Source organism: Bipolaris oryzae (genome assembly GCF_000523455.1).
Source record: "Bipolaris oryzae ATCC 44560 unplaced genomic scaffold scaffold_34, whole genome shotgun sequence".
Classification (NCBI taxonomy): domain Eukaryota; kingdom Fungi; phylum Ascomycota; class Dothideomycetes; order Pleosporales; family Pleosporaceae; genus Bipolaris; species Bipolaris oryzae.
The window spans coordinates 56,185-79,459 of NW_006911310.1; the positions used below are offsets into that span (position 1 = coordinate 56,185).

The 23,275-nt window shown below is 51.4% G+C and overlaps 9 protein-coding genes across 9 annotated transcripts; 4 read left to right on the forward strand and 5 right to left on the reverse strand.

Annotated features, from left to right (window-relative positions):
• Positions 1–671: 671 nt before the first annotated feature.
• COCMIDRAFT_90157 (uncharacterized protein) lies at positions 672–1,276 on the forward strand (the record flags this gene model as incomplete). The annotated part of the gene is made up of 2 exons (XM_007687828.1): positions 672–725; positions 821–1,276. 2 exons carry the CDS (start codon positions 672–674, stop codon positions 1,274–1,276), a joined length of 510 nt encoding a protein of 169 aa, XP_007686018.1.
• Positions 1,277–1,871: 595 nt separating this feature from the next.
• COCMIDRAFT_90070 (uncharacterized protein) lies at positions 1,872–2,834 on the forward strand (the record flags this gene model as incomplete). Its single annotated transcript, XM_007687829.1, has 1 exon — positions 1,872–2,834. One exon carries the CDS (start codon positions 1,872–1,874, stop codon positions 2,832–2,834), a length of 963 nt encoding a protein of 320 aa, XP_007686019.1.
• Positions 2,835–3,148: 314 nt separating this feature from the next.
• COCMIDRAFT_3548 (uncharacterized protein) lies at positions 3,149–4,477 on the reverse strand (the record flags this gene model as incomplete). The annotated part of the gene is made up of 2 exons (XM_007687778.1): positions 3,149–3,935; positions 3,987–4,477. The coding sequence occupies 2 exons, from the start codon at positions 4,475–4,477 to the stop codon at positions 3,149–3,151; spliced, it is 1,278 nt and encodes a 425-aa protein (XP_007685968.1).
• A 431-nt stretch (positions 4,478–4,908) lies between these two features.
• Positions 4,909–5,893, reverse strand: COCMIDRAFT_3549 (uncharacterized protein; the record flags this gene model as incomplete). Its single annotated transcript, XM_007687779.1, has 3 exons — positions 4,909–5,468; positions 5,520–5,577; positions 5,633–5,893. 3 exons carry the CDS (start codon positions 5,891–5,893, stop codon positions 4,909–4,911), a joined length of 879 nt encoding a protein of 292 aa, XP_007685969.1.
• A 437-nt stretch (positions 5,894–6,330) lies between these two features.
• COCMIDRAFT_3550 (uncharacterized protein) lies at positions 6,331–8,373 on the reverse strand (the record flags this gene model as incomplete). The annotated part of the gene is made up of 4 exons (XM_007687780.1): positions 6,331–6,835; positions 6,886–7,811; positions 7,865–8,307; positions 8,367–8,373. The coding sequence occupies 4 exons, from the start codon at positions 8,371–8,373 to the stop codon at positions 6,331–6,333; spliced, it is 1,881 nt and encodes a 626-aa protein (XP_007685970.1).
• A 4,212-nt stretch (positions 8,374–12,585) lies between these two features.
• On the reverse strand, positions 12,586–12,984 carry COCMIDRAFT_89941 (uncharacterized protein; the record flags this gene model as incomplete). The annotated part of the gene is made up of 1 exon (XM_007687830.1): positions 12,586–12,984. One exon carries the CDS (start codon positions 12,982–12,984, stop codon positions 12,586–12,588), a length of 399 nt encoding a protein of 132 aa, XP_007686020.1.
• Positions 12,985–13,823: 839 nt separating this feature from the next.
• On the reverse strand, positions 13,824–15,418 carry COCMIDRAFT_90142 (uncharacterized protein; the record flags this gene model as incomplete). The annotated part of the gene is made up of 4 exons (XM_007687831.1): positions 13,824–14,009; positions 14,323–14,471; positions 14,675–14,676; positions 15,363–15,418. Coding segments are annotated over 4 exons (393 nt in total), but the record flags the coding sequence as incomplete, so codon positions are not given.
• Positions 15,419–16,540: 1,122 nt separating this feature from the next.
• COCMIDRAFT_90040 (uncharacterized protein) lies at positions 16,541–17,841 on the forward strand (the record flags this gene model as incomplete). Its single annotated transcript, XM_007687832.1, has 5 exons — positions 16,541–16,690; positions 16,749–16,853; positions 16,901–17,289; positions 17,357–17,424; positions 17,486–17,841. 5 exons carry the CDS (start codon positions 16,541–16,543, stop codon positions 17,839–17,841), a joined length of 1,068 nt encoding a protein of 355 aa, XP_007686022.1.
• Positions 17,842–19,774: 1,933 nt separating this feature from the next.
• On the forward strand, positions 19,775–22,867 carry COCMIDRAFT_90146 (uncharacterized protein; the record flags this gene model as incomplete). Its single annotated transcript, XM_007687833.1, has 5 exons — positions 19,775–20,570; positions 20,620–20,797; positions 20,850–21,771; positions 21,824–22,045; positions 22,100–22,867. The coding sequence occupies 5 exons, from the start codon at positions 19,775–19,777 to the stop codon at positions 22,865–22,867; spliced, it is 2,886 nt and encodes a 961-aa protein (XP_007686023.1).
• Positions 22,868–23,275: the final 408 nt, after the last annotated feature.

The following is a 23,275-nucleotide window of genomic DNA, read 5'->3' on the forward strand; positions in this document are numbered from 1 at the left end:
TGCTGAAACTCGGGATGAGGCTGGGCTGGTCAGCACCAGAGGCGCACCTGACAGGTCATCGTGTGCGTGCATGAGCTGTGATATTTTTGTTTTCCTTCTTTTGGGCCAACATGCTGAGACGACAATGGGACCAATTCGTTCCTGTCTCGGCGTCCAAGACAACACCGTTGTGTGCTGCTTGTAAGTAGTAGTTGAGTAGTATGACCCAGTATTGGCACATATCGCGATCAGCATCTGCAAGGACGATGTGAAATCAATAAAAAAATATCTCCGCTGCCACAACGGACGCGAAACATGGTCGCCACCAAACAGGGCGGCTATTGGCTGTGCTGGCCGCTAACAGCTTGTCACGGCGCAGGCTGACCGATTGGGGTTAAGCACGAGGCTGGCTGGTTGCCTGGTCAGGGTGGCGCGGGCCTCTCGGGCTAGTGTTAGCTCGTATGCCTGTTCCTCAGGAGCGGGTGAAGAGAACAGCGGCAATAAAAGGAGGGCGCGTCGCGTTGACCACAATTGTCTTCCTGCTCCATCCCATCTCGCTCCAGTCGCTACTCGTCTGAATCGCTACCTGCAAACTTGACCTTTACCGTCAATTTTCAATCGCTCAAACACGCGTCTTGTTTAATATCACAACCACCACCCGAAAAACAAACATCCACACCACTACCACCAAAATGCGTGCCTCCATCTTCGTCTCCACCGTGGCTTTTGCCCTTGCTTCGGCTCAGGTACGCTGAATTCTCTCACATTGCCAATTGTTCAAAATCTGGTTCTGACATGTCTACCACAGAACGCTTCCCCGTCCGAGGACCCTGCTCCCCAGACTGCTTTCCTGACCCAGACAAACTCTCTGGGCGTCGTTACCGGCATGCCCCCGGTTGACACTTCCATTGCCAACCAGCCCAACGCCGTCACCGACCAGCCTGCTGTTGTCACTTCTCAGCCTCTTCCCGCCAACATTCCCGCCGTTGGCCCTGGTGTCTACACCCTGACCCTCGGCGGCACTGGCACTGGCACCGCTGTCAACCAGACCCGCACTGTCACCGTCAGCGCAAACAACAGCACCACTGTCGTCCTTGCTCCTGCCACCACTGCTTCCGGTGCCGGCGCTACCGGCAGCGGCGCCTCCGGCTCTGGCGCCACTCGCTCTGGCTCTGGCTCCGGTTCCTCTCCTACTAGCAGTGGCGGCCGCCCCGACTCCACTGGCGCTGCCTCCAACGTCAAGGTCGCCGCCGGTAGCCTCATGGGCTTCGGTGCCTTCATGGCCGCTTTCCTGTAAACGCTCTTTTTTACCAACGAGACGCGTTTGACGATTTGATTTTCTGTTCTGTCTCTTGAAGAGAGATGTTTTGATCATGTTCGGAAGTAATGTCCTTAAAGATACCTTAGCATGTCCGTTTTTTTACCCCGAAAACGCTACTTGGCGCAACCCCTCTTAGCACTGGCATGTGCTTTTGCCTGGGAAATTTTGGAAATCTGGTTTTTTGTAATGTCTGTTATTTGACGGTGGAGGAAAACAATCACGAGGCAATTGAATGCGCCATGTGGTATTAGTACGCCGCGGTGGGTTTTTTGGGTTTCAATTCTTTAGTAATTTAAAGAGACAAGCCCATTACCAAAATCTTAAAAACATTTGAAACATCCTTACTGCCTACTACAATCTAGTGAGACTCTAGAGTGACAGGAAACTTTTTGCTAAAGCTGCAGACTTGAGATTAGCGTACGTCAAACCCAACATTGATATGTAGCAACTTCACCTCTCGCTCTCTCGCAAACCCCCCCCCCACAAAGCCGTTTCCTGTTTCCCGTTATCCAATTCCTTCTTCCAACCATCTAGCTAGCTAGCCATCCAAAAGAAAAACCCCTCCTCCACAATGGCGTCAGCCTCCCCCTCCCTCAACCACCTAGGCTCCCTCCCCTACACCACCCCCGCCAGCCGCCTCCGCACCCTCGACATCTGGCTTCCCACAGCCACCCCAGCCGCACCTTCCCCTTCCCCCTCCCTCTGGCTCATCTACCTCCACGGCGGCGCCTGGCACGACCCCCTCCAAGACTCGACCTGCATCCACCCCCTCCTCTCACACCTCACCACTTCGCACGCCTCATCCACGCTCCCCTCCCTCGCCGGCATCGCAAGCCTCAACTACCGCCTCTCGCCCTACCCCGCGCACCCCACGCACCCCAGCTCCCCCTCGGACCCAGACCGCTCAGTCCAGCATCCAACCCACATCCGCGATGTCGCCGCCGCGCTACGCTTCCTGGCGCAGAACCACGGCCTGAAGCGCTGGATCGGCGTCGGGCATTCCTGCGGCGCAACCATGCTCGCGCAGCTTGTTTCGGGAATAGGTGCTGAGCCTGATGCGGCAGAGCCGCTAGCGGGACCCGAAGCCCTGGTGTTGCTCGAGGGAATCTACAACATCCCCTTGTTGCTGAGAAACCACGCGCCGCCTGCGTGTCCCGAGGACATTTCAACCATATACCGCTCCTTTGTGTCTGATGCGTTTGGGGCCGAGGCGACCGAAAAAGACTTGTTGCAAGTATCGCCCGTGTCTGGGAAATACAACGTGGAGCAGTGGCCCCAAGGGAGGTTATTACTTATTTGCCATAGCTACGAGGATGAGCTTGTGGAGCGGGCGCAGCGCGATGTCATGTGTGTGGCGCTGGATCGGCAGGGGTGGAGTATTGTTATGGAGGCTGGGGATGAGGAGGATGAGGTGAGGGCCGAGGGCAGGAGAGTGCTTAATGTGAGGGATCTAAAGGGTGGGCATGACGAGATTTGGGAGGATGGGAAGCAGATTGCTACCTTGGTGGCTGAGGTGGTGCAACGGTTGACATGAGTATGTAGAGGGGTAGAGATGCTAATGAATAGACAAAAGGGCTGCGATCACATCGCACAACAACATACACTATGTGCTATCTTGGTTTCAAAAAGTCATGTTGATTGCCTGTTGCGATTCCTTATTTAATATACAAGGGATGGAGTCTTGACGCAGGAAAACAAGACTCCTCGGGGAATGCTTTTCAATGGCCCGTATCCAATAACCCTGATGCAATCGTTTCGTGGGCCGTGCTAGTCATACAGCTTGGTGTAATGTACAATCGTATCGCGTTCCCATCCTACCTCCTCCCTTTCCTCAACCACTGCTCACGGCTACCTGTTATTCAACCTCTGGTCCATGGCCTTGTTGATCTCACTGTGCACCTCGCTAGTCCCGCTCTCGACATTGTTCAGCTTGTTCTGAAGCTCCTTGATCTTCTCGCTGGCTTGTGTGCTGGCCCGTCCACCTTCGATCGACTTGGACGCCTTTGCTTGCGAAGCGCTGACGTTACCGTAGACTGCCATGGCACTGGCAATCATGCCGCTGATGTCACCCACATTACCAGGAACCACAATGCTGGTGCCCTCCTTGGCAAGGTTACCAAAGGCGTCAACATACTTCTCAGCAACAGAGAGCGAAATGGCATTCTGCGCGGCGCCTTCGCCTTGAGCAATGGAGCGTGCAACAGCATCGATACCGTTGGCTGTAGCCCTGGCCTTGAGCAAGATGGCCTCAGCCTCTCCGCTTGCCATGTTGATCTGCTCTGCCCTCAGAGCCTCGGATGCCAGAATCACAGACTGCTTCTTTCCCTCGGCAATGTTGATGGCAGACTGCCTTTGACCCTCGGACTCGAGAATCTCGGCCCGCTTGGATCGCTCAGCAGTGACTTGACGGTGCATGGCTTCGACAACGGGTTCGGGCGCGTGAATGTCACGGATCTCGTAGCGCAGGCAAGTAACGCCCCAGTCCTGGGCGGCCTCGTTGATGGCGGCAGTGATGTTCGCATTGAGGTTGGCGCGCTCCTTGAGGACGTGGTCGAGGGAAAGCTGGCCGATTTCGGAGCGCATCGTCGTCTGTGCAAGCTGGGAGATGGCATACTCTGCGTCTTCTACACCGTAGCTGTTTGCCGTTAGTATCTTGGTAGCCTCTAATTCATCTGGCAGCACTCACCTCGCCTTGTATGCATCAAACACACGAGTGTACAGTACGCCGTCAAGCTCGAGTGTGACATTGTCGGCTGTGATGGCGCTCTGGCTAGGTATCTCAATGGCATTCTCCTTGAGGCTCTTGACATAGGCTATTCGGTCAATGAAGGGTATCAGGATGGCCAGACCAGGCTCCAGTATGCGGTTGAACTTTCCCATGCGCTCGACGATCCATGCTGTTTGCTGCGGCACAAAGCGAATAATGGTGTTGGTGGGCAGGCGCCTATGTGACGAGGAAAAGTACGATGGAGGCCCCGATGCAGATGTCAGCTGGCCAAACGATGAGAAGACACTTGTCGGGTTCGTGGCGGACTGTGAGCTGAGGTGTGAGTTGCTGCGGGCCGACAATGTCGTCACTGCAGCAGCCAGTGGTGTTATCCTCGAGTTTGCCAATGGCCGCGAGCCTCGTAATAGTGTTGAAGCCGTGGTGGCTGCCAGCCGTGTGCGCGACGCCATGGCGAGTTCAATTGTGGCTACAAGGCGGTTGATGACGGACACGCGATGCTCTAAACATCTAGTAGTAGCGATGCCATCGGCCCATGACTGATGGCATCGCCGGTCGCCGCCTTACATAATCAAACACCCTGGTCATGCAAGACTGCGATTGCCTGGTAGGTTAGTGTGATGGGAGACACTGCAGGTGCAATTAGCAAGGCGACAAAATATGTATGTTCCATTAATCAATTACGTCTCTCTAGCTAAACTGTCCTCTGTTTGTCAACGGACATGCCTCATATACGTGAAGTTCGTATGCAAATCAAACATAGTCTATTTTGCTGCTATAACAACCCCAAATCCATGGTATCAGCCTTCGGTATAATACATCTTGTCACAATACACCAAACGCCGCGCTATGCTTAACAAAAATCGAAATCCTGGTTCCCTTTTTACAACTTGACCTTCTTGACTGACTTCTGCTCCGACGCATCATCCTTCTTTCGTTTGAAGATGCTTTGACTCTTCATTTGTCCGAGGCCAGCCTTGTTAGCTGGAGCGGCCTTTGCCTTTAGACCGAAACTTAGTTTGACAGGTGCTGCATCGACCTTCGCTTCCTCGCCTTCTTTCTTTTCTTCCCCTTGGTTATCCCCATCAGCCGGTGAATCCGATTTCTTGCCTTCTGTTGGCGAGGCCTCTTCCGCGGGTGGGGTAACTTGTTGTTGTATCGCTGCCTGGGCTGCCGCTCGTTTCGCTTCGATGGCTTTCTTAGCTTCGGCTTCTTCCTGAGCACGCTTTGCCATCTTTTTGAGCATCTTGTCTTCGCCAGCTCCACTGCGCGCTTCGGCGGCCTCTAATTCCGCAATCTCGTTGCGTCTCTGTACCGCGGCAGCACTGGTGTCCCGCCATGCGATCATCAAACCGTCTTTTTCGTCTTCTTTGACATGGCAAATACCCTCGCGACCAAGATGCTTTGTAAATTCTGTGAGCGAGCTCCATTTCGTAGCGTTCACTGTTGGTGATTAGTACGTTTCCGCAACATTTAAGGGTCTGATTTACTCACTATGTACATGCTCCTTATCCCTAATATACTCATTGTAGAATTTGTTCGCAGATATCCACTGTGACCATGTTAGTTGAACAGCGCTTTACCAGAGCCAAGGAGACTGTACAAACCTTTTCGTTATGCGCCGTCCGCAATAAGTTGACGAAATCCCTCTGGAAATCATTACTGAAGTTGTTGATGAACTTCTTTGGATCCTCGCCGACAATCTGGAGATTCCTGACATGGCTCTCGCTCTGTACGTGGCATTTGAATCCGTTGGCGTCGCGACACTGCTTCTGACAGGGCTCACACCACCAGCGCAGGCGCTGCAGCCCCTTCGACTTCATCTTGTTCGCGACCCATTTTGTGCTACCGGCTTCCGCTTTGCCCATAATTTACGTGTGTATATGTGTTGGTGTTGGTGGATGTGATGTGCGTATGGTGTAGTCGTGAATGCGCGCGAAGTATTCTATGTCCAGTGTAGTCGAAATACGCTGTGGTACGTGTTCTCGTGTTTCGGAATCGCTACAACTACAGAGCGATCGTAGCGTGACAGATTGCAGTGACAGGTGGGGTAGCGGGGTGTGTGGTGGTAGAGTGAGAGGGTTGAATGCAGAGTTACAGAAATCCAAACACATCGGGCTGACTAACACGGAGATCGCCACCCGCGGTGTCTCAGTCTTGGCACCGGGGAACAGAACTAGGGTTCTCACGCACGTGCCTCTTTCCCTCACATGTATCATGGAATCAAAACCACGAGACATGTAAAGCCTGAATCCCCGCTAGCCATAATATTTCTCTACATCTAGAAATTGCTGAAAAAGGATAATTACGACAGATGTATCCGCTTATCCACAAGTCCCTGCCATTCCGTCTTTCCAAATGGCAAATATCTATCGCTACCAGGCGGCAGCCAGTATAACTTGTCTTCGCCCGTGATTTTCTCAGGGTCCATACCTTCCTTCTTGAGGCGCCCTTTACTAATCTTCATCGTTCCTGTATATTCAAGTGCCGGAGTAACTCTCAGAAACAGTGGTACGGCATAGCTCGGCAACCGAGCTTGGGCGTGCTTTGCAACGGCACCAAAGTCGAACGTCGTCTCTGTCACGCCGTCTGCCATGACAATTGAGGCTGCGCCAGCGCGGCCATCGTGACCTGGCACAAGGACGCCGTACACGCTTGCTTCGGCAATCTGGGGGAATGTGCCCATCATGTCTGCGACTTCATTGGTAGAAACGTTTTCGGATTTCCAGCGAAATGTATCGCCGAGTCGATCGACGAAGAAGACTCGGCCTTCAGCGTCTTGCCGGAGCATGTCACCGGACTTGAACCACCTATTTCAAGTAAGCATTCTTTCCCGCTAAATTGACATCATAGAGCTTACATGTCACCCTTTTCAAAAACATCTGTAAATAGCCTCTTCTGTGTAGCCGCCTTGTTGTCATAGTAGTTCGGTACAGTAGCCAGCGTTTCAGGTGTCACCCGATAAAGCATCTGTCCAGGTTCATTGACACTGCACCGCCTTGCAAATCCATTGCGATCTCTCACGATCTCTTCAGCATCGAGGTCCATCTTGACCAGTACTTCCTGGTTTCGAAATTTCCAATTCCAGATCAACCCTCGTAGTCCAATACAACTTGCTGTAAAAGGGCCCGCGTTGCGATTGAATGATGACCCAAGCCCATCGGTTGCGGCGAAAAGCTCGTGAATGACTGGTATGTTGAAGCGTTCGCGGAACGGTTCCCACACGTCTGGACGCATGCCATTGCCCCACGCCATGTGCACCTTGTGGGCCCTTTCGTACGGGTTTTTTGGGCCGTTCAAGAGATATCGACATAACTCGCCGACATATTGAATAACGTTTGCCTCTGAAGCCGCAACCTCGGGCCAGAACGTCTTGTGTGAGAATTTCCTGCTCAATACCACGGTTCCTCCGCCATGAATCATTGTTGCTGTACAAAGGTTATGTGCAGCGCCATGGTAGAGCGGCATACATGTATACATTCGATCCTCGGGCTTGATATTCAGACGCTTTGACATTGACCAGCCAACCATAAGCTCCCGGACGGTGGTAATGCACACACCTTTGGGTAGGCCAGTTGTTCCAGATGTGTATAGCAGGCATCGCACCGACTCTAATTCAATGTTTTCAGTACGACTGTCGGAAATTGGCGTATTGTTTGATAGCGAAGAGAAGAACGATGGGTTATAGTAATGAATTTTGATGCCCGTCTTCTCAAGTTCGCCACGGCACTGTTCAACGTTTGCTTCAACATCTACGTCTGCAATGAGGAACCGAGAATTGCATAGCTGGGATGCTCGTTAGATGCAATATAAATTCACTTTATGACCGAGGGATTTACCTTTGTGCAATGAATCAACCCCGCCCCCGTCAGGTTCCAATTCAGAAAACTCGTAGACGCACCGATTGCATCAAGTGCAAGCCAAAGCATCAAGTGCTCCGGACTGTTCCCACCGTCGATTGCGACTATCTCTTCTACCTGTACGCCCAGCTCATCAACCAGCCAGTTCGCAACCCTCGTGTATGCCTCGGAGAACTCTTTGTACGACCATATCTTGCCTTCAAAGATAAGAAAGGGATGGTTTGGTTGTTTTCGGACCTGGTCTTGGAAGATATGATGCGTGAGAATGCGCTTTTGTGTGATTCGATTGTTCATGAAGTTAATGTCTTCGGACGGCTGCGTCATTACACCGCCAATCATCTTGAGGTCGTGGGCTACATGGTATTTGGCGTTGAGATAGGCAGTGAGAGCTGCAGTGCCAGCAGCTCCAAGAACGATAGGTACTGATGAATACTAGTTAGCGATTTCTCTAAATCATCATAGAAATGAGCTTGAAGCATACACGCCATGATAGTTTCACTTCTGAGGTATTCCTTATTCGTTGACTACCATGACAAGAATAAAAAATATTAGTCTGCTTGATCCTTGACCTAGTCCTGTGGCTTTCACAAGGGGTTTTAAGAGTATACTGACTCATCCTATCTTTTGTAGCACGCTCTAAGCATACTGGACGAGCTAATACGGTGGCACCGAGGTTATAAGCTAGAAAGTTATTTGCGGGGTAGTATACAGGCTCAGTTTCCCCGCATTTTCAGGGGCATGAAGGAAATGATCGCCCAAACCCTAGTAGCCTAATAAAATGATGATGACGCTGGCTCGTAAACTGAAAGAACACACCGCATCTTTAGCTAGAGCCAAATGCTCGAGACACATTTCCCCTGTTTCATCTATTGCTGTACATGGCTGATTTGCAGACGGACTATTGTTGCTTGCTCGTTTGCTCGTTTGCTGCAACGCTTCCCAACACTACATTCACTCTCACCATAAAAACTCTTCTTCGTACCAAACGCACATCCGGCTGTCCATGTATACTTCGTCCCCACCCAGCCTAGTCTGCTCGCACACCCCGTACCAATACACTCCAAAACACACACACACACACACACAAACAACCATCTTTTGCTTCCTCATCCGTCATAGTATTACTACCCCAACAAAAGACCAACTCGCCAACCAAACAACGCTTTTTCACGCGAACAAGGCCACACTGGTGAGCTTCCTCAGTCCTGATCGCCTACTCGCCGCCGGGCCCGTTGCTGAGCATGCCAATACACAAGAGCAAATGACGACCGCATTTTCTCCAAAACAAAAAGCCCAGGGTATCAGGAAGTGGCGTACGATTAAGCAAAATCGGCAGAGTACGAGAAACCACGGAACTCTTCTTGCATGGCTTGCGAAAGAACTAGATTTGTTGTCAGCAAAATTTCCTAAATATGATATGGCTGCACGGGTCCACATACCAGATTGCACAGGTGTGAGCACCGGTGTAACACTCGTAAACTCGGTATCGAAATTGCTCGTGTCCGTCGGGCTCGTAATCTGTGGAATAAATGGCGGCTGCACTCTCTTGTGGTAGATGTCGTCCCAGTTGATGTTCCTGAAAAAGGCATGGGACATGATCTCCTGTGCATCAGTCGGTCCAGATCCTAGACGCATCTCAGGCTCACGGGTGAGCAACTTTTGAAGGATTGATACAGAGTCGCGCGGCATGTGGATGGGGTAGAGCGGCTCGTCGGCAAGAATGGCGTCGTAAATTTCGTCTTCGTCCTCACCACGGAAAGGCGACTGCTGAAGCAGCATCTGGTAGATAAGGACACCAAATGCCCACCAGTCAACTGCGCGTCCGTACTTCTTGTCCAAGAGAATCTGGAGAATCCAGTGTCAGACACGCTCATGCTAGGCCAAATATACAACTTACTTCTGGTGCCATGAACTCGGGAGTACCACAGAATGTGCTGGTGGTTGAGCCATACCACATCTCCTCTTTACACAAACCATAATCGGCAACCTTGATGTGTCCGTCAAGAGTCAACATGATGTTGTCGAGTTTCAAATCACGGTAAATGACACCGTTCTCGTGGAAGTACTTGAGGGCGAGGCAGACCTCGGCCGCATAGAACCTGTGCCATTGTTAGCAACTGCTTCTTCGCCCATATGGCGAAAACATACTGTGCGCGTTTTGTGCCGAATTGCCCACGCTGAATGTGCAGCATAAGATCACCACCACTGATGTACTCCATGACGAAGTAAACTCGTGTCTCGGTTTGGAAACAGGCGTGAAGGTTCAGCAAAAAGGGATGCCTCTCCTTGTTGGCAATCAAAAACACTCTCTTCTCCGAGCGCGTGCTCTCCACTTCATCGTTCTCGATAATGAACTCCTTCTTCAGAACCTTGATGGCGTACAGCTGCTTGGTCGTCTTGGTTTCCGCCAACATGACCTTTCCAAAGTTACCTTTACCCAATACAGCAAGGAAATTGAAGTGGTCCAATCCTATCCTCTTGCCAGTACCCTGTGTGTTGGCTGCGGGCGTAACCTTCTTTCCTGGTGCTTCTCCCACTGCCGATGGAGGCTGCTGGGTGAGCGCCTGCGGCTCCGGCATCTTTTGCTGCGCAGGCGTTGGTTGCTGCGGATGTTGTGGCGGCGATTGTTGTGGCGGCGATTGTGGTGGCGGGGGTTGGGGCAGAGGATAGGAGGATTTCGTTGGGTAGGACGGCACGGGCGCGGGCTGTTGGTGACTTGGTGGGTAGCTTGGAATGTTGGCGTAGACTGATGGGTCGTAGGCTGCTGGTTGGGGTGCTTGCTGCTGTGACATGCGTTGTTCCGTTGGATATCCACTGCCAGATGATCGTCCACTTTGCGGGGAGTAATCTGTGTTGCTGCGGCCATATCCAGGTTGTGTGGCCTTGTTCATTGCTGCTGCGGCCGCAGCTACTGAAGACTGTGTGCGTGGGCCCGAAGGAGGTCTCGATCCCGAAGTTGGCGATGTAGGAGCTCCAGTGGATCCCGTTCCCGTTGTTGAGTAGGAGGCGCGCGCAGCATCAACTGAGGTTGCCGATGAAGGATAAGATGGCTGTCGTGGCGGGCCGGCTGGAGGACTCATTTGTTCCTTGCCGTACGAGTACCTGTCGGATTGGGTTGGTGATTCCTGGCCTGGCTGTCCGGGAGATTGAGGCTGCGTCGGTGGCAATGGCTTCGCTGCCGATTGCGGCCTTAAAGTGCGTTGGCTCATACCAGGGCCTGATGAAGATTGACCTCTTCTGGTTCTCTTAATCTCCATTAGAATCTGGTTGGCGACTTCCATGGACATTCCGCAAAAGTCTGGTACAAAGTGAACGCAGTGAGCGTGACAAGTGAGGCCACATTCTGTGGTGAAGTTAGTATGAGGGTAGAGCTGGCGGCCATGTCGGGATACTCACCATTACACTTCTTAGTCTGCTTCCGGCCAAGCGGAAGAACGTAACCGCAGTGACAGCACCAATTGGCACCCATATTGGAAAAGTTCTCGAAACGATGTGGAATTCGGTGGTTGAGCTTTGCCTCGTCTGGATCGGTCTCGGCGTTGGACTGGGTGATGCACTTTGTGACGACTTTGGGATAGCATTTCTTGTGACAGGTATAGTTGCAGTCGGAGCATTGCATGCCTGCGGCATACTTGAGAAATTCAGCACAGAGAGCGCAACGCATGACGTTGTAGAACTGCTGCTGCACAAACTTGTGTCCATACTGCTCGACCACGTCCTCTTTGCGTTGACGGACAGCACCCTTACGACCAAGACCAAGATCAAAGGGCTGCTTGTTGCCTATGTTCTTGGCAAATGACATGGTGAGATGGATGCGGCCAACCGGTTCTAGTGAGAACCAGTCATCAATCATGACAGGTCCAGTTTGCGGCTGTGGGGCACCAGGCGGTCTCACACCAGCAGGAGCAGGGCCTCCACCAGGACCGCCGGCGGGGGCTTGTCCTGGGGGTGGCTGAAACTGCATATCGGGCTGGATTCCGGCGTGACCTCCCATCTTGTCAGCAGCGACCCAGCCAGAGTTTGCGAGCTCCGTCTCAATCTTCTTCCTACGCATCTCCTCGGCAATGTCGGATATGCGCACCCACAGCATGCCAATGGGCAGAAGATGGTCGCCGGTCTTGTCGTAGACTGTGATTTCAATCTCGTTTGCCTTGTCGATGCTGAAGTCGTGGACTTCGTCGGTCCAGCGGTCGGTCCTTGTAGGCTTGGTACGGCCTTTGATGGTGTCCTCGACCTTGATGTTGACAAAAGTTTCTGGGCCCCGACTAAAGCGCCCAGTAGCTGCGTGATCAACATCGGCAACGGCATGTATGCGCAGAGACAGCTGGCCGCTCAGCGGTTTTCTTTGGCTAGGAATATCGAGACTATCGTCTGTGCGATGGTCAGTCTTTGGACGCATTGCTGCTTCTTCCGTGGTGGAGGCTTACTATCGTCGCCGTCGCCGTCAATGTCAACATGCAGATCCTCGTACCGCTTCAGCGAGTGCTTGAGCAACTGGATCTTCTGGTTACTCTCGATACGCTTGGCTTCGGCATCTTGCTTGCTCTTGCGGTCGCCTTCCATCTGGTATAGGCGAACCATCTTCTCAATGCCATCCTTGTACTGTTTTTCTACACTAAGCTTGAATTCAAGTTGGGTCAGCATGAGCTGGATGCGGGGACCGAGATGCGGAGTGTCGTATTTGATAAGGTCTGGACTTGTTAGCATCGCACATAGCGGGGGAGGGCGCGGCAAAGGCATATACCCAGCTTGCTGTAGTTGGGGCGTTTGTTAGCTGTGCCAGGCGGCGGTGCGGCAAAAGGCGCGCGAGGAGGCTGCAGAGCTTCGCCGCCGCTGAGCTGGCTGTACTGGCTCTGAGGCCCGCCATAGCCGCCCTGGTCTTGCTGCGCGTAGCCGTCCCAGTTGTCCTTTGGCGGAGGGGTCAGGGGATTGGTGGGGGAGCGGCCTGGCTGCAGACTCATGTTGTCGACGCCCGACGTGGTGCGCTGCAAGTCGAGGTCGCGCAGCTTGGACTCGAAGTAGTCGATGTTGCGGCGGCCGTCCTTGATCTGGCCGTCGAGGCGCGAGAGGACGGCCGGGTTGTTGGTCGACTGGCGCATGGTATTGGCGGCGTTGATCAGGGCCTTTTCACGGTCGATTTTGCGCTGCACATTGGCAACGGTCTCCTCGACGTTGGCCATGGCGAGGGCGCGGTGTAGAGGAGGGTTCGGCGAAGAAGGCGGGTGGGGGGAATTTCTTCGCCGATGGAGGCAACGGCGTGCTCAGGTGCCTGGCCGTCGCTGGGCTGGCTGGGGGGAGGAGGGGTGCGCCGGCACTGATACAGACCGACACGGGGGGGTGCACGCAGGCAGACGGGCAGGCTGGCAGTCTCTGGGGGTGAGGGAGCCGCTGCAACGCGTCTTGGAGCGAGCGATGGGGCGCGCGTCCAAGAGAAGAGTCGGGTGGAGAGACCTGGGGTCAATGGCGGCGGTATGGTGCTGCTGTGGTGATGTCGTCGGGCAGACAGCGATTTAGCTCACGCATAAGGCGGCTTAGCGGAGCCCCACTTTGCTCCCCCCTCTCTGCTCTCTCTGCTCTTGGGTGCAGTCAGTGGCGTCGCAGCGGGCGCAGGCTGTGGCTGTCGTGCCGTCTTATGCTTCTATTCGTCGTCGTCGTCGTCGTCTTCGTCTTGTCCTTATCTTTCTCCTGCTCTTGCTAGCCCCCGGGTGGTGGTTGTGTCGTGTGCCTTTGTCAGCGTTGGGGCGGCATAAATCAGACAGGGCGATATGGATGGTATGACGACGCGACGGTTGGGGGGCGGGGTGTGAAGACAAACACTCCCTCCCTCCCTCCGTCTCTCTCTCCCTCCCTCACTGGCTCAACGTCACATGCGGCTCGGGCAAGCATCTGCCGGCGACATCAACATCATGCCTCTACTCTCTAGTCATGCCACCTCGTACTACCACCCATCTTCGCACCCCCTCACATTGTTCGCATCGCCTTTGCCCCTCGTATCTGCTCGACGGCACATGGCCTCGTTTTTGCCCAATTGGGCACCGACGCTCGGTGTGTACAACGCCTGATGCTCTGCTTGTACGAGTCTTGTCTTCGCCGCCAAACTGCCCATCTCATCTTGCACAACCCTCTGAAACTAACGTCAGGGGCGTCATCCCTTCTTACCCGATTTGCATCAACTCTTCTGCTGCAGCTATAGCAGATGTCTTTGTATAGCACGCAACCAAGTCACGCGCTCAAAATACTAGACGTCCAATCAAAGTTTTGATGTCGTTGAACGTCAAAATGCCACAAAACCTAGTGATACCGTCAACCGAAACCAAAAAAAATAAATTAAAAAGTGCCGACGTTCCTTCTCCCTAACTGATGTTCGTCACGTGGCCAGCCCGGCCTATAGTCATAACTTTGCGACTCGAGCTTGGCCCACCACCGCTTTCGACCACCATTCGTACTTTTCTATACAACCCTCCCAACTCAATGAGAAACTCATCTAACCACAATTCAAGCTTTATATCCGCAAAAGCAACAGGCCAAATAGAGACAGCCCAGTGGCGCGTCTCACAAAAGGCCAAGCAATCACGAGCCCGCTGATCTGCTCAGCCGGCATTTCATCTTCCGCGAATTGTGGAGAAGCTCGCAAAGTCCACCTCGAAAGATTGAAAAGTCAAAAAGAGCGCATTGGTCCTTGTGCCTACATTCCCTCCAACAAAAGCAAACGCATGCCTGTATCCGCATAAAAAGACCAATAATCACCCCGGACCCGCAAAATCACCAATCCTTCCATCTTGCACCCACTCCTGCAAGGTTCCACAGCCTGCAAAGATCACCCACTTCCGAATTGTCCCTGTAGATCTTTTACGACTTCATGTCTTGAACTCTCCTTCATACGCCATCGTAAGAGCGAACGGACAGTTCAGGTACATCTTCTCTGGAGACCTGCCCCTTTCGATCCCTACCAATGACTTCCACAACCCATCTTCCCCAATTCCATTTCCATCAATGGAAGACATATGGAACCGACTTCAAACTTAACAACATAAGTGTTACGTGCTTGGCCATTGTTCTAGGGGTTTCCACGCTGCAGGTGCAATGGCAGCTGTATCACTGTGGCGGTTGACCGCTTCAGTCATTTTCTGTAGACACCGAAGACTTGGCCATCGAGTCATGGTCTAAGAGTGCCATGGTACCGTGGCTCTGGTAAGTTACAAAAAGCGACTTGGCACTTTGGACAGCGGTTTACAAGGAGCCGCTTTGGCCTGTTTGCATGACTCCAGTTGCCTTGATTTTGACCCTCTTTAGATATTCGAGTCGATAAGCGCGCGATTCCTCCAGCCCCATATCAAATAAGGCTACCCAGGGTCCACACTATGAAACCAACCATTCAGCGTCATGTATACAAAGGTGTTTGTGCTTTGGGATCTTCGACAGTCACACATGATTGCGGAATGGAACCGGCTTCGCCTGTGGAACGCGGAACTGTCACTGCTCCACAGTCTGTGAGACACCCACTTCCCTTTCAGGCCCTCCTTCTGTGCCGTGTCAAGTAGCCGTGTCTGTGTGGCGCATCTTGAAGCCTGCAGTCCTTTTGGAAGGAGGGAATGATCACTTCGCATATTGTTGTTACAAGTTCATGGTCGCCTTATCTTTTTTCCATGGGTATTTACACGAATACATTTATCCAAGCCAGTCACCATAGGGCGTCCCGTTCCGAATGGGCAGGTCAGGGGATGGAAGATCTTCGTTTCGGACCTTTTATGGGGCACGTCAGAAGCGAGTATGTGGCTTATGCAAGGCTTACTAGTGACAACCACTAATACTCGGGATCATCTCCCGACGTGGCGACCTTGGATCCGACCCAGATACTGTTATGACCTGCAGACACGAAAAATCTGGAGAAATTTGAGCGGGAGCAGACCGAATATACCAACCGAAGGGTTTTCAATCCGTCATCTGCAAGACATGCAACTAGATAGCCAAGCGATGAATTCTAAACAGCACACAATAACAATGAGCTAGCATTCTGTCTGGAAAAAGAGAGGAACCCGACTGGAAGTATGGCATCACATCCGCTAAACCTTCATTCTTCAATGTGTGACTTTCGCGGTACCTGCGTTTTCTTGAGTCCGGACGCGAGCATGTTCCACATGTATGGGTCAGCCGCTCTTCCCACACCGGCCACCACTTTAGGCCACCCTCACCAACCATCATAACGACGTTCTCGACGGGGCGGAACATGGTTCTATTCCAGTAATTGTTCGCCGTACCTTACAGGCCGTATCCTAGAAGCCTTCTCACGATTCGACAAAAAATTGGACCCCCATGGGTCTTTTACTTGGCTTCTGGCGCAAGACCAATGTCGAATTGTTCCATGATCTGAAGCGAGTCGTAATTTGGCATGGGGGATCTTCGACAGCACCCCGACATGCGTCCAATCTCTCTTCCTCTATCTCTGGGCAGATCTGTTTTATATTCTCCACCTTACTTTGTCTTGACCCTGGATGGCAGGTTTTGAACATTACTTTGCGCTTGCATCACTGGCAGATTGAGGGCCTCTGAGAACACCACCTAGTCGTTTATAACCTCCGCGGACTGCCTCTTTCACCTTTATTGCCACTCTTACTTCGTTCCATAGGAATTCGGATTCGGGGCAAAGGATCCAACATGACTTACTTCGAGGACAAGGCACCCAACCTCGCTGCCTCAGTCATCGCACTGGCTACCATCGCGTACATCACATTCGGATTGAGAGTCTACACCAGACTTCACAATCAAGCTTGGGGTCTTGATGATTGGTCTATGACTCTAGCGACTGTGAGTCACTCTCTTTTGACTTTGGCGGTAGGCGTCATGCTGACAGGACACTTGCCAGATTCCCTTCACGGGCCTGACGATATCGTGTATCGGCGGTGCATTCAGTGGCGTCGGCATTCACGACAATAAACTCAGTCCAAGCGACAAGATCAAGGGAATGCAGGTATGTACTTGTTCATGGAAGTGACAATTCACACTAACAATCTCCAGTTTTTCTTCTTCTTTGAAGTCTTTTACTGCGCGGCGATCATTCCAATCAAGCTGAGCATTTCTTTTATGCTGATTCGAGTCGCTTCACGGAGGAGAAAATACATTTACAGCCTGTATGCCGTTTCTGCCATGTTCGTCGTCATGAATCTCATCGCCCTGCTGTACATCATTTTCCAGTGCGCTCCCGTGTCATACGCTTGGGATCAATCGACACCTGGAGGCAAATGTAATCCTGCACAGACACTTGCCGATATATACTATGCGACCACGGCAATCAACATTGCGACGGATTGGTTTTGTGCCCTGCTGCCTATACCGTTACTATGGAACGTGCAGCTCAACCGCAATGCTAAGCTTTCTGTCGGCGTTATTCTCGGTCTAGGAGCCTTGTAAGTTTTTGTTCCCCCTGCCTCGCTTATTTCATGAACATGATCGCTGAACCAATGCTCCACACAGAGCCAGTTTGTCTGCATGCATTCGCCTCATTTACACTGTGAACCTTACGAGTTCGACCGACTACCTCCGTGAGTTCCACTTTCCCTCTCTTTTCCCCTTGCTCCCCGCACACGCTAATACTCCCGACAGACGGTGTAGCTGATGTCATCCTCTGGGGCTATGCCGAAAACGGTGTCGGAATGCTTGTAGGATGTGTCGCCACCCTTCGTCCTCTCCTACAGCGCGTTCTCAAGCTCGGTAGCAGTGGCAGTAGCGCAACCCCACACCAGACACCTGGAGCAAGTTATGCAAAGCGACCCACTGTCAAGAGCCATTTGACCGGCAGAGACGAGGAATGGGTCGCGCTCGAAGATGGGCAGATGGTAAACATGGTGCGTGGACAGGGTAGCATCGGAAGTGAAGAGTTTATCCTACCGTCCAAGGATTACCGCGGCATCCACGTCACCAGCACCGTCGAGCAGCGAACAAGCTCACTGAAGCTGTAGGGCATACTGATAAGACTTTGATTCTCGTTTAAAATAACATAGGGTGTTTAGGAGGATGAAACAAAGGAAAAGCAACAAGAAAAGTTCACACATACACGATAGAAATGACGATAGACTTAACCACCTGCCAAATCAAGAATCCACCCCGAAGTCGTAACTACTATTCTTACAAGCACCAAAGAATTCTGTACCTTGCAGGCAAGCCACCAACAACAACAGAAAAAAAAATACCCCGGTACTACCGACCCATCCGGCCCCCCGTTACCCAGCCCGCCACGTCGGGCCCGCAACGAGAAATAGGAAAGAGACAAGACACATCACCGCCCCCTTCCCCTCCCCATATCCAACACCCTGATATCCAGGTATCCTAAAAATTATTCGTCACACCATCTGCCACCTACACACATGCTTATATGCATAGAAAAGATGCACCTGGAACGCATACACCCACACAAAGTATCAATGCAAGATATACCCATCCGTCGTCTATCCCACTTGTCACATCCATACTAGCGCCCTCACCCTAACGCTACATACATAAACGGGACAGGGGGGGGTTTTTTTTTAAAAAAAAAAAGGAAAACGGGCGGCTCGCTTCCCGTCGCAGTAATTTAGCAACGGTAAGGCGTTGGTGGCTGGAGAGCGGAGGAGAATTTGCTTTTGGATCCCGTCCGCGGTTAACGTGGGGGGGGTTTAAGCGAAAGAAGGAAGAGGGTGTGAGGTGTGGGTGCAGGGAAGCGATATTAGAGTTACCTGGGCTGAGGCTGGTGAGGGGGGTTGGGGAGTAGCGAGATGAATGTGTTGGTGATGGGCATTCTGAGTTCGTGGAGAAATGGCTAGCGTGGTGGATGGAATGGTAGGTTGGGAGGGACTGGGAGTCGGGCCGAGGGTGCTAGGTACGATGGAGCTAGGAGGGGGTGGTGGTGCGGCAGAGGTTGTGCGGGAGGATAGGAGGGTTTGTGGGGGTTATGAGGAGGTGTAGAGATGAGATGATGGGTTTCGTGGGAGAGGTATGATTGTGCGAGGATTACGTGCGGTATATGGGTGGGAGTGAGGGAGTAGTGGTTCTTGAAGAGGAGTTGACGTCGCTGTTGAGGGACAGTATTAATGAGGGGACTTTGTGTTGTGAAGTATCTAGATGGACAGGGAGATTCGGTAATTTGGCTTCTAGTGTTGTCTCTCGGATAGCATGATAGCTCGACGAGAGCTGGTTGTGCAGCAAAACTTCGTGCAGCTGCCTCGCGCTAATTCCATCAGTGATATAGTAAATTTTAGCCTTGGGGAATGGAATAGCCAAATAGTGCACGGTATTTTGTTGTAGAGGAGCGGCGCAACTGGATGATAATGTTCATAGGGAAATACAATAAGCAACACACATGCTTTCATGGGATTTGCAGGCCTTCTTTAATTTACTATGGGTATCGCCAAAATCAACAGAAAATCCAGTGATTATTTAGACAGTTACTATGGATCGAGATGCTCCAATTCGAACAATGTCTAGCACCCATTTTTGACGCAACACTCAAATAATTGTCTAAGCTGTACCTTGTACTGTCACATTGACATGCAGTAACATAATAAGGTGCACTGTTACTAGCAACTTACAATACCGAGCAGTTGTTGTAAAATGGTAGTACTTGTGTCGTGTGTCAAACCCTATTTCCCGGTAGGGTAATTCTGCCAAGCGCCTGCTGCCTACACTACTAATGCGACTCGACGAATACAATATAAAAAGTACTGTCCCCATCGGATCCCCACGTTGAAAAAAAAGTTTTTTTTTCGACACAATTCTTTCCCGTGTCATCTCTTCCTTAGTTTCCCACGGCTGTAACTCAACGCAACGCACTGCCTCCACTGTGTAGCATCCTGACCATCTACTCGCATCTGACCCGTCACGCCTCCTGTCCACTAATTTGTTTTATATTCTCCGAAAATGGCAAATTTTTCTGGTAGTGTCTTCGGCGAGACCCTCCAAACAATCACCAGCACCAAGTTAGAGGAGCTCGCAAAGCAACGCATCAGCTTTGAGGACAAATATGCCAGACTGCTCGACTCTGTGAAATCAGAAAAAGACGCGTTGAAGCGAGTTGGCATCTTACTTGACGGCTTGAAGGAATGCCTTGGCGTTCAGATCGTGAAGGACTCCAAAGATGCGGGGGCTGTCCACGTGATTATCAGCGGAACAAGGAACACTGGCCTCGAAACTGACCTCCGGAACCTGCACCGTTTTATTGAGCAAGCTCGCTTTGACCCTTCTGTGTCAAGTAAGGTAGTCTTGGATTGGGAAAAGAAACTGCTCGAGTACCTTTCAATTCAGTCCACCAAGTTCCAATATGCCAATCTCTACGGGAAGCTTGTCACAGAATGGCTCTCCTCTGAAAAATCTACAAACAATGATGGCGACATTGAGATGGCGGAGAGCTTTGAAGAGGTGCCTGGTGCGAAGAAGCTTGCTACTTGTGCAGAATGGGAGAGGGATGTGTTCCAGGAGGCTGAAGTAGATGAAAATGCACTACAGCTATATCTCGAAGACCTCTTTGTCAAGGACAAGAAAGAGAGCATCTCAGCAATCGATGAGTTGCGTAAGAAGGTCCAAGAATTCGAGAAGAATCTAACTAGGTCGAATCCATTTGACCTGTTTTCACTTCGTTGGACCATCCAAGGATTACAAAATTCTGATCTGCTTTCTAATGAAAAGCGGGAGGCTTTGAGAGATTTTCTCGGCAACAGTCAGTATAGTCGGTACTGTCGAGGGGTCTCAACTGACGATTGTACCAGATATAATATTGACAGAACTCTGCGACATTCTCAACGTGCGCATGACAGCTCTCGAGAATTGGAATTGGGGCCCGCACGTCCTAGTGGAACAGAGGAGGAAGATCAACGGCGAATTTTCGATCCATTTCGATCCTGGCCTTCTGCAAGCGATTTTCCTTCATTACATCGGCATACAATGGTATCTTCACTCGCTCTCAACCACTTTAACACAACTAACAAATGTTGACTAGGTCTGTGTTCTTCAAGTCTGCATTTAGAGACTTGCATAAGCACGAGGCTTGGAAGAATTCTTCTACTGAGGTCGGTAGGGACGAGCGCTTACAGCGCATGTACTTCCTCGGTAAGAAAGGTACAAATGCTTCAAAGAGTCTAGAACAGAAGCGAAAAGGCACGCATGAGAACAGATACTTTGCACAGCAACTACTGGACTTTAACTCACAAAAGATCGAGGTGGAAGAAGGCGAGGAAGAAGCAGAGTACAAAGACTACGCTTCCAATCTACTACTGGGCGCCCCCATGCAGTCGGACCTTGCTCAAGGTCGCTCTGTGAAAGCCGCGGCTAAGTCGCATTTCGCTAGGAGGGTTCTGGTTGCTGAAGCTGAAGTAGATGAATCTGATGAGGAGGATGAAGACGACATATTTTCTGAGGATTCCTTTCAGGACGAAGATGAAATTTACCGTCATCAGTCCAAGAAGCCCATGGAATCAAAGCAGAGTCTGCTTCATATCGTCGCTACCGAAATCATTTTCAATACCCGGCTACACGGCGAGTTTACTTGTCTCCGTACGACATTTGATTCCTGGAATTCACTTCTACCGCATCAAACAATATCAGCAGTCCTCGAATTTCTCGGTGTATCAAAGAAATGGAGGGATTTCTTTGAGAAATATCTGCAGGCTCCATTGAAGTTTGCTGACGATCCATCATCTGAGCCACGTTTGCGTCGGCGAGGCATGCCGAGCTCTCATACATTGAGTGATGTGCTGGGCGAAACAGTACTATTTTGCCTGGACTTTGCTGTCAACCAGGCGACTGGCGGTCCAGATCTGTATCGTCTCGGCGATGATGTATGGTTTTGGAATAAGAATTACGAGACATGCGTGAGCGCGTGGGCCAGCATTCTGAAGTTCACCGAGGTCATGGGAGTTAGGGTGAGTTTTAGACTGATGAAGGTTCTGTCGTATTGGCTAACAAAAGAACTAGCTACATGAGAAGAAGACTGGTAGTGTGCGGATCTCCCATAGCAAGGAAACGGCGATTGATGAACGTCTTCCCAAAGGTGAGATTCGCTGGGGCTTCTTACAGCTTGATCCTAAAAGCGGCCGGTTCGAAATCGACCAACGCATGGTCGACGGACATGTAGAGGAACTGCGCACGCAACTGCAAGCCAAATCGAAGAGTGTTATCGACTACATTCAAGCCTGGGTACGCCATACGACTCGAACAACCAGTTTTGCAAGTTGCTGACCTTGACAATAGAACTCTTACGCAGCTACATTCTTCAGCTCGAACTTCGGAAAAGCTGCCAATTGTTTCGGCCGCGAACATGTCGATAAGATGCTTGCTACTCACCGCCACATTCAGGAGCAGATCTTTCCTAATGGCAGCATTGTTCAGCAAATCAAGCAGATGATCGAAGAGCGATTCTCCGTAAAGAATATCCCTGATGGCTTCCTCTTCTTCCCAGTCGAGTTAGGCGGCCTGGATCTCAAGTCACCGTTCGTACACCTTTTGCAGATCCGAGAGTCGGTTAGAGAGAATCCTTACGACTTGCTCGATGAGTACGAGGAAAACGAGCGCGACGACTACGCCACTGCCAAACGCAGGTTTGACAAGGCTGACCCGGATACTATGCGTCGTAATGCAGACGATTCGGTCTCGCAACGTAAAGACACTGATGAATTCTTCTCTTTCGAAGAGTTTATCAAACACCGTGAGGTCTTTGGAAGCTTGGGAAAGGCAAGCTTAGTGAAGGCGTACAAGAAATTGCTGGAGCGACCGCAGGAGGAACCTGTTGCTCTCGGCACGTCGGTGGGGCAGGCTATAACTCAGCTATCGAGCCAGAACAATCTACGAGGCATCCTTGGTAATTGGCAGCGCATGGATGCTTATTGGAAATGGATCGCGCAGATGTATGGCCCAGAGATGATCGACACGTTTGGCAGTCTTAATGTTGTCGATTTCGGATTGCTGCCCACTGGTATGGTGTCGATGTTTAGACAGCGTCGTACCAAATGGCAAGGCTGAAAAGTACATACCCGTACGGTAAGGCACTTATCCTACTATTGCGTCGCTAGCGTAATATAAATCTTGTACAACCGGAACATTAGTCAGAGGCTGGCAGGAGAACAAGCCCCATGGGACGGGTAAACTGAGCGTCTTCCCCGCACCCGCTCTTGTCTCATCCTTTTACATATATCTTCTGTTCCTGTCACTTTCAATCACTGCTTCGACATCTCTCTTTTTTTGCCAAGGAAAAAAGTCGACCCTGTCTAGAGGACGCGTTGCTATCGATGCTCGAGAATGTACTCCCCATCACTGCCACTCTGTGTGCTTCATATGCTAGCAAGACTTTGAAGAAGCCAACGATTGGTTACTGACAGCCACAGATCTTCTCAGCGAGTGCGGATATAACCTGTTTGTGAACTGACTATT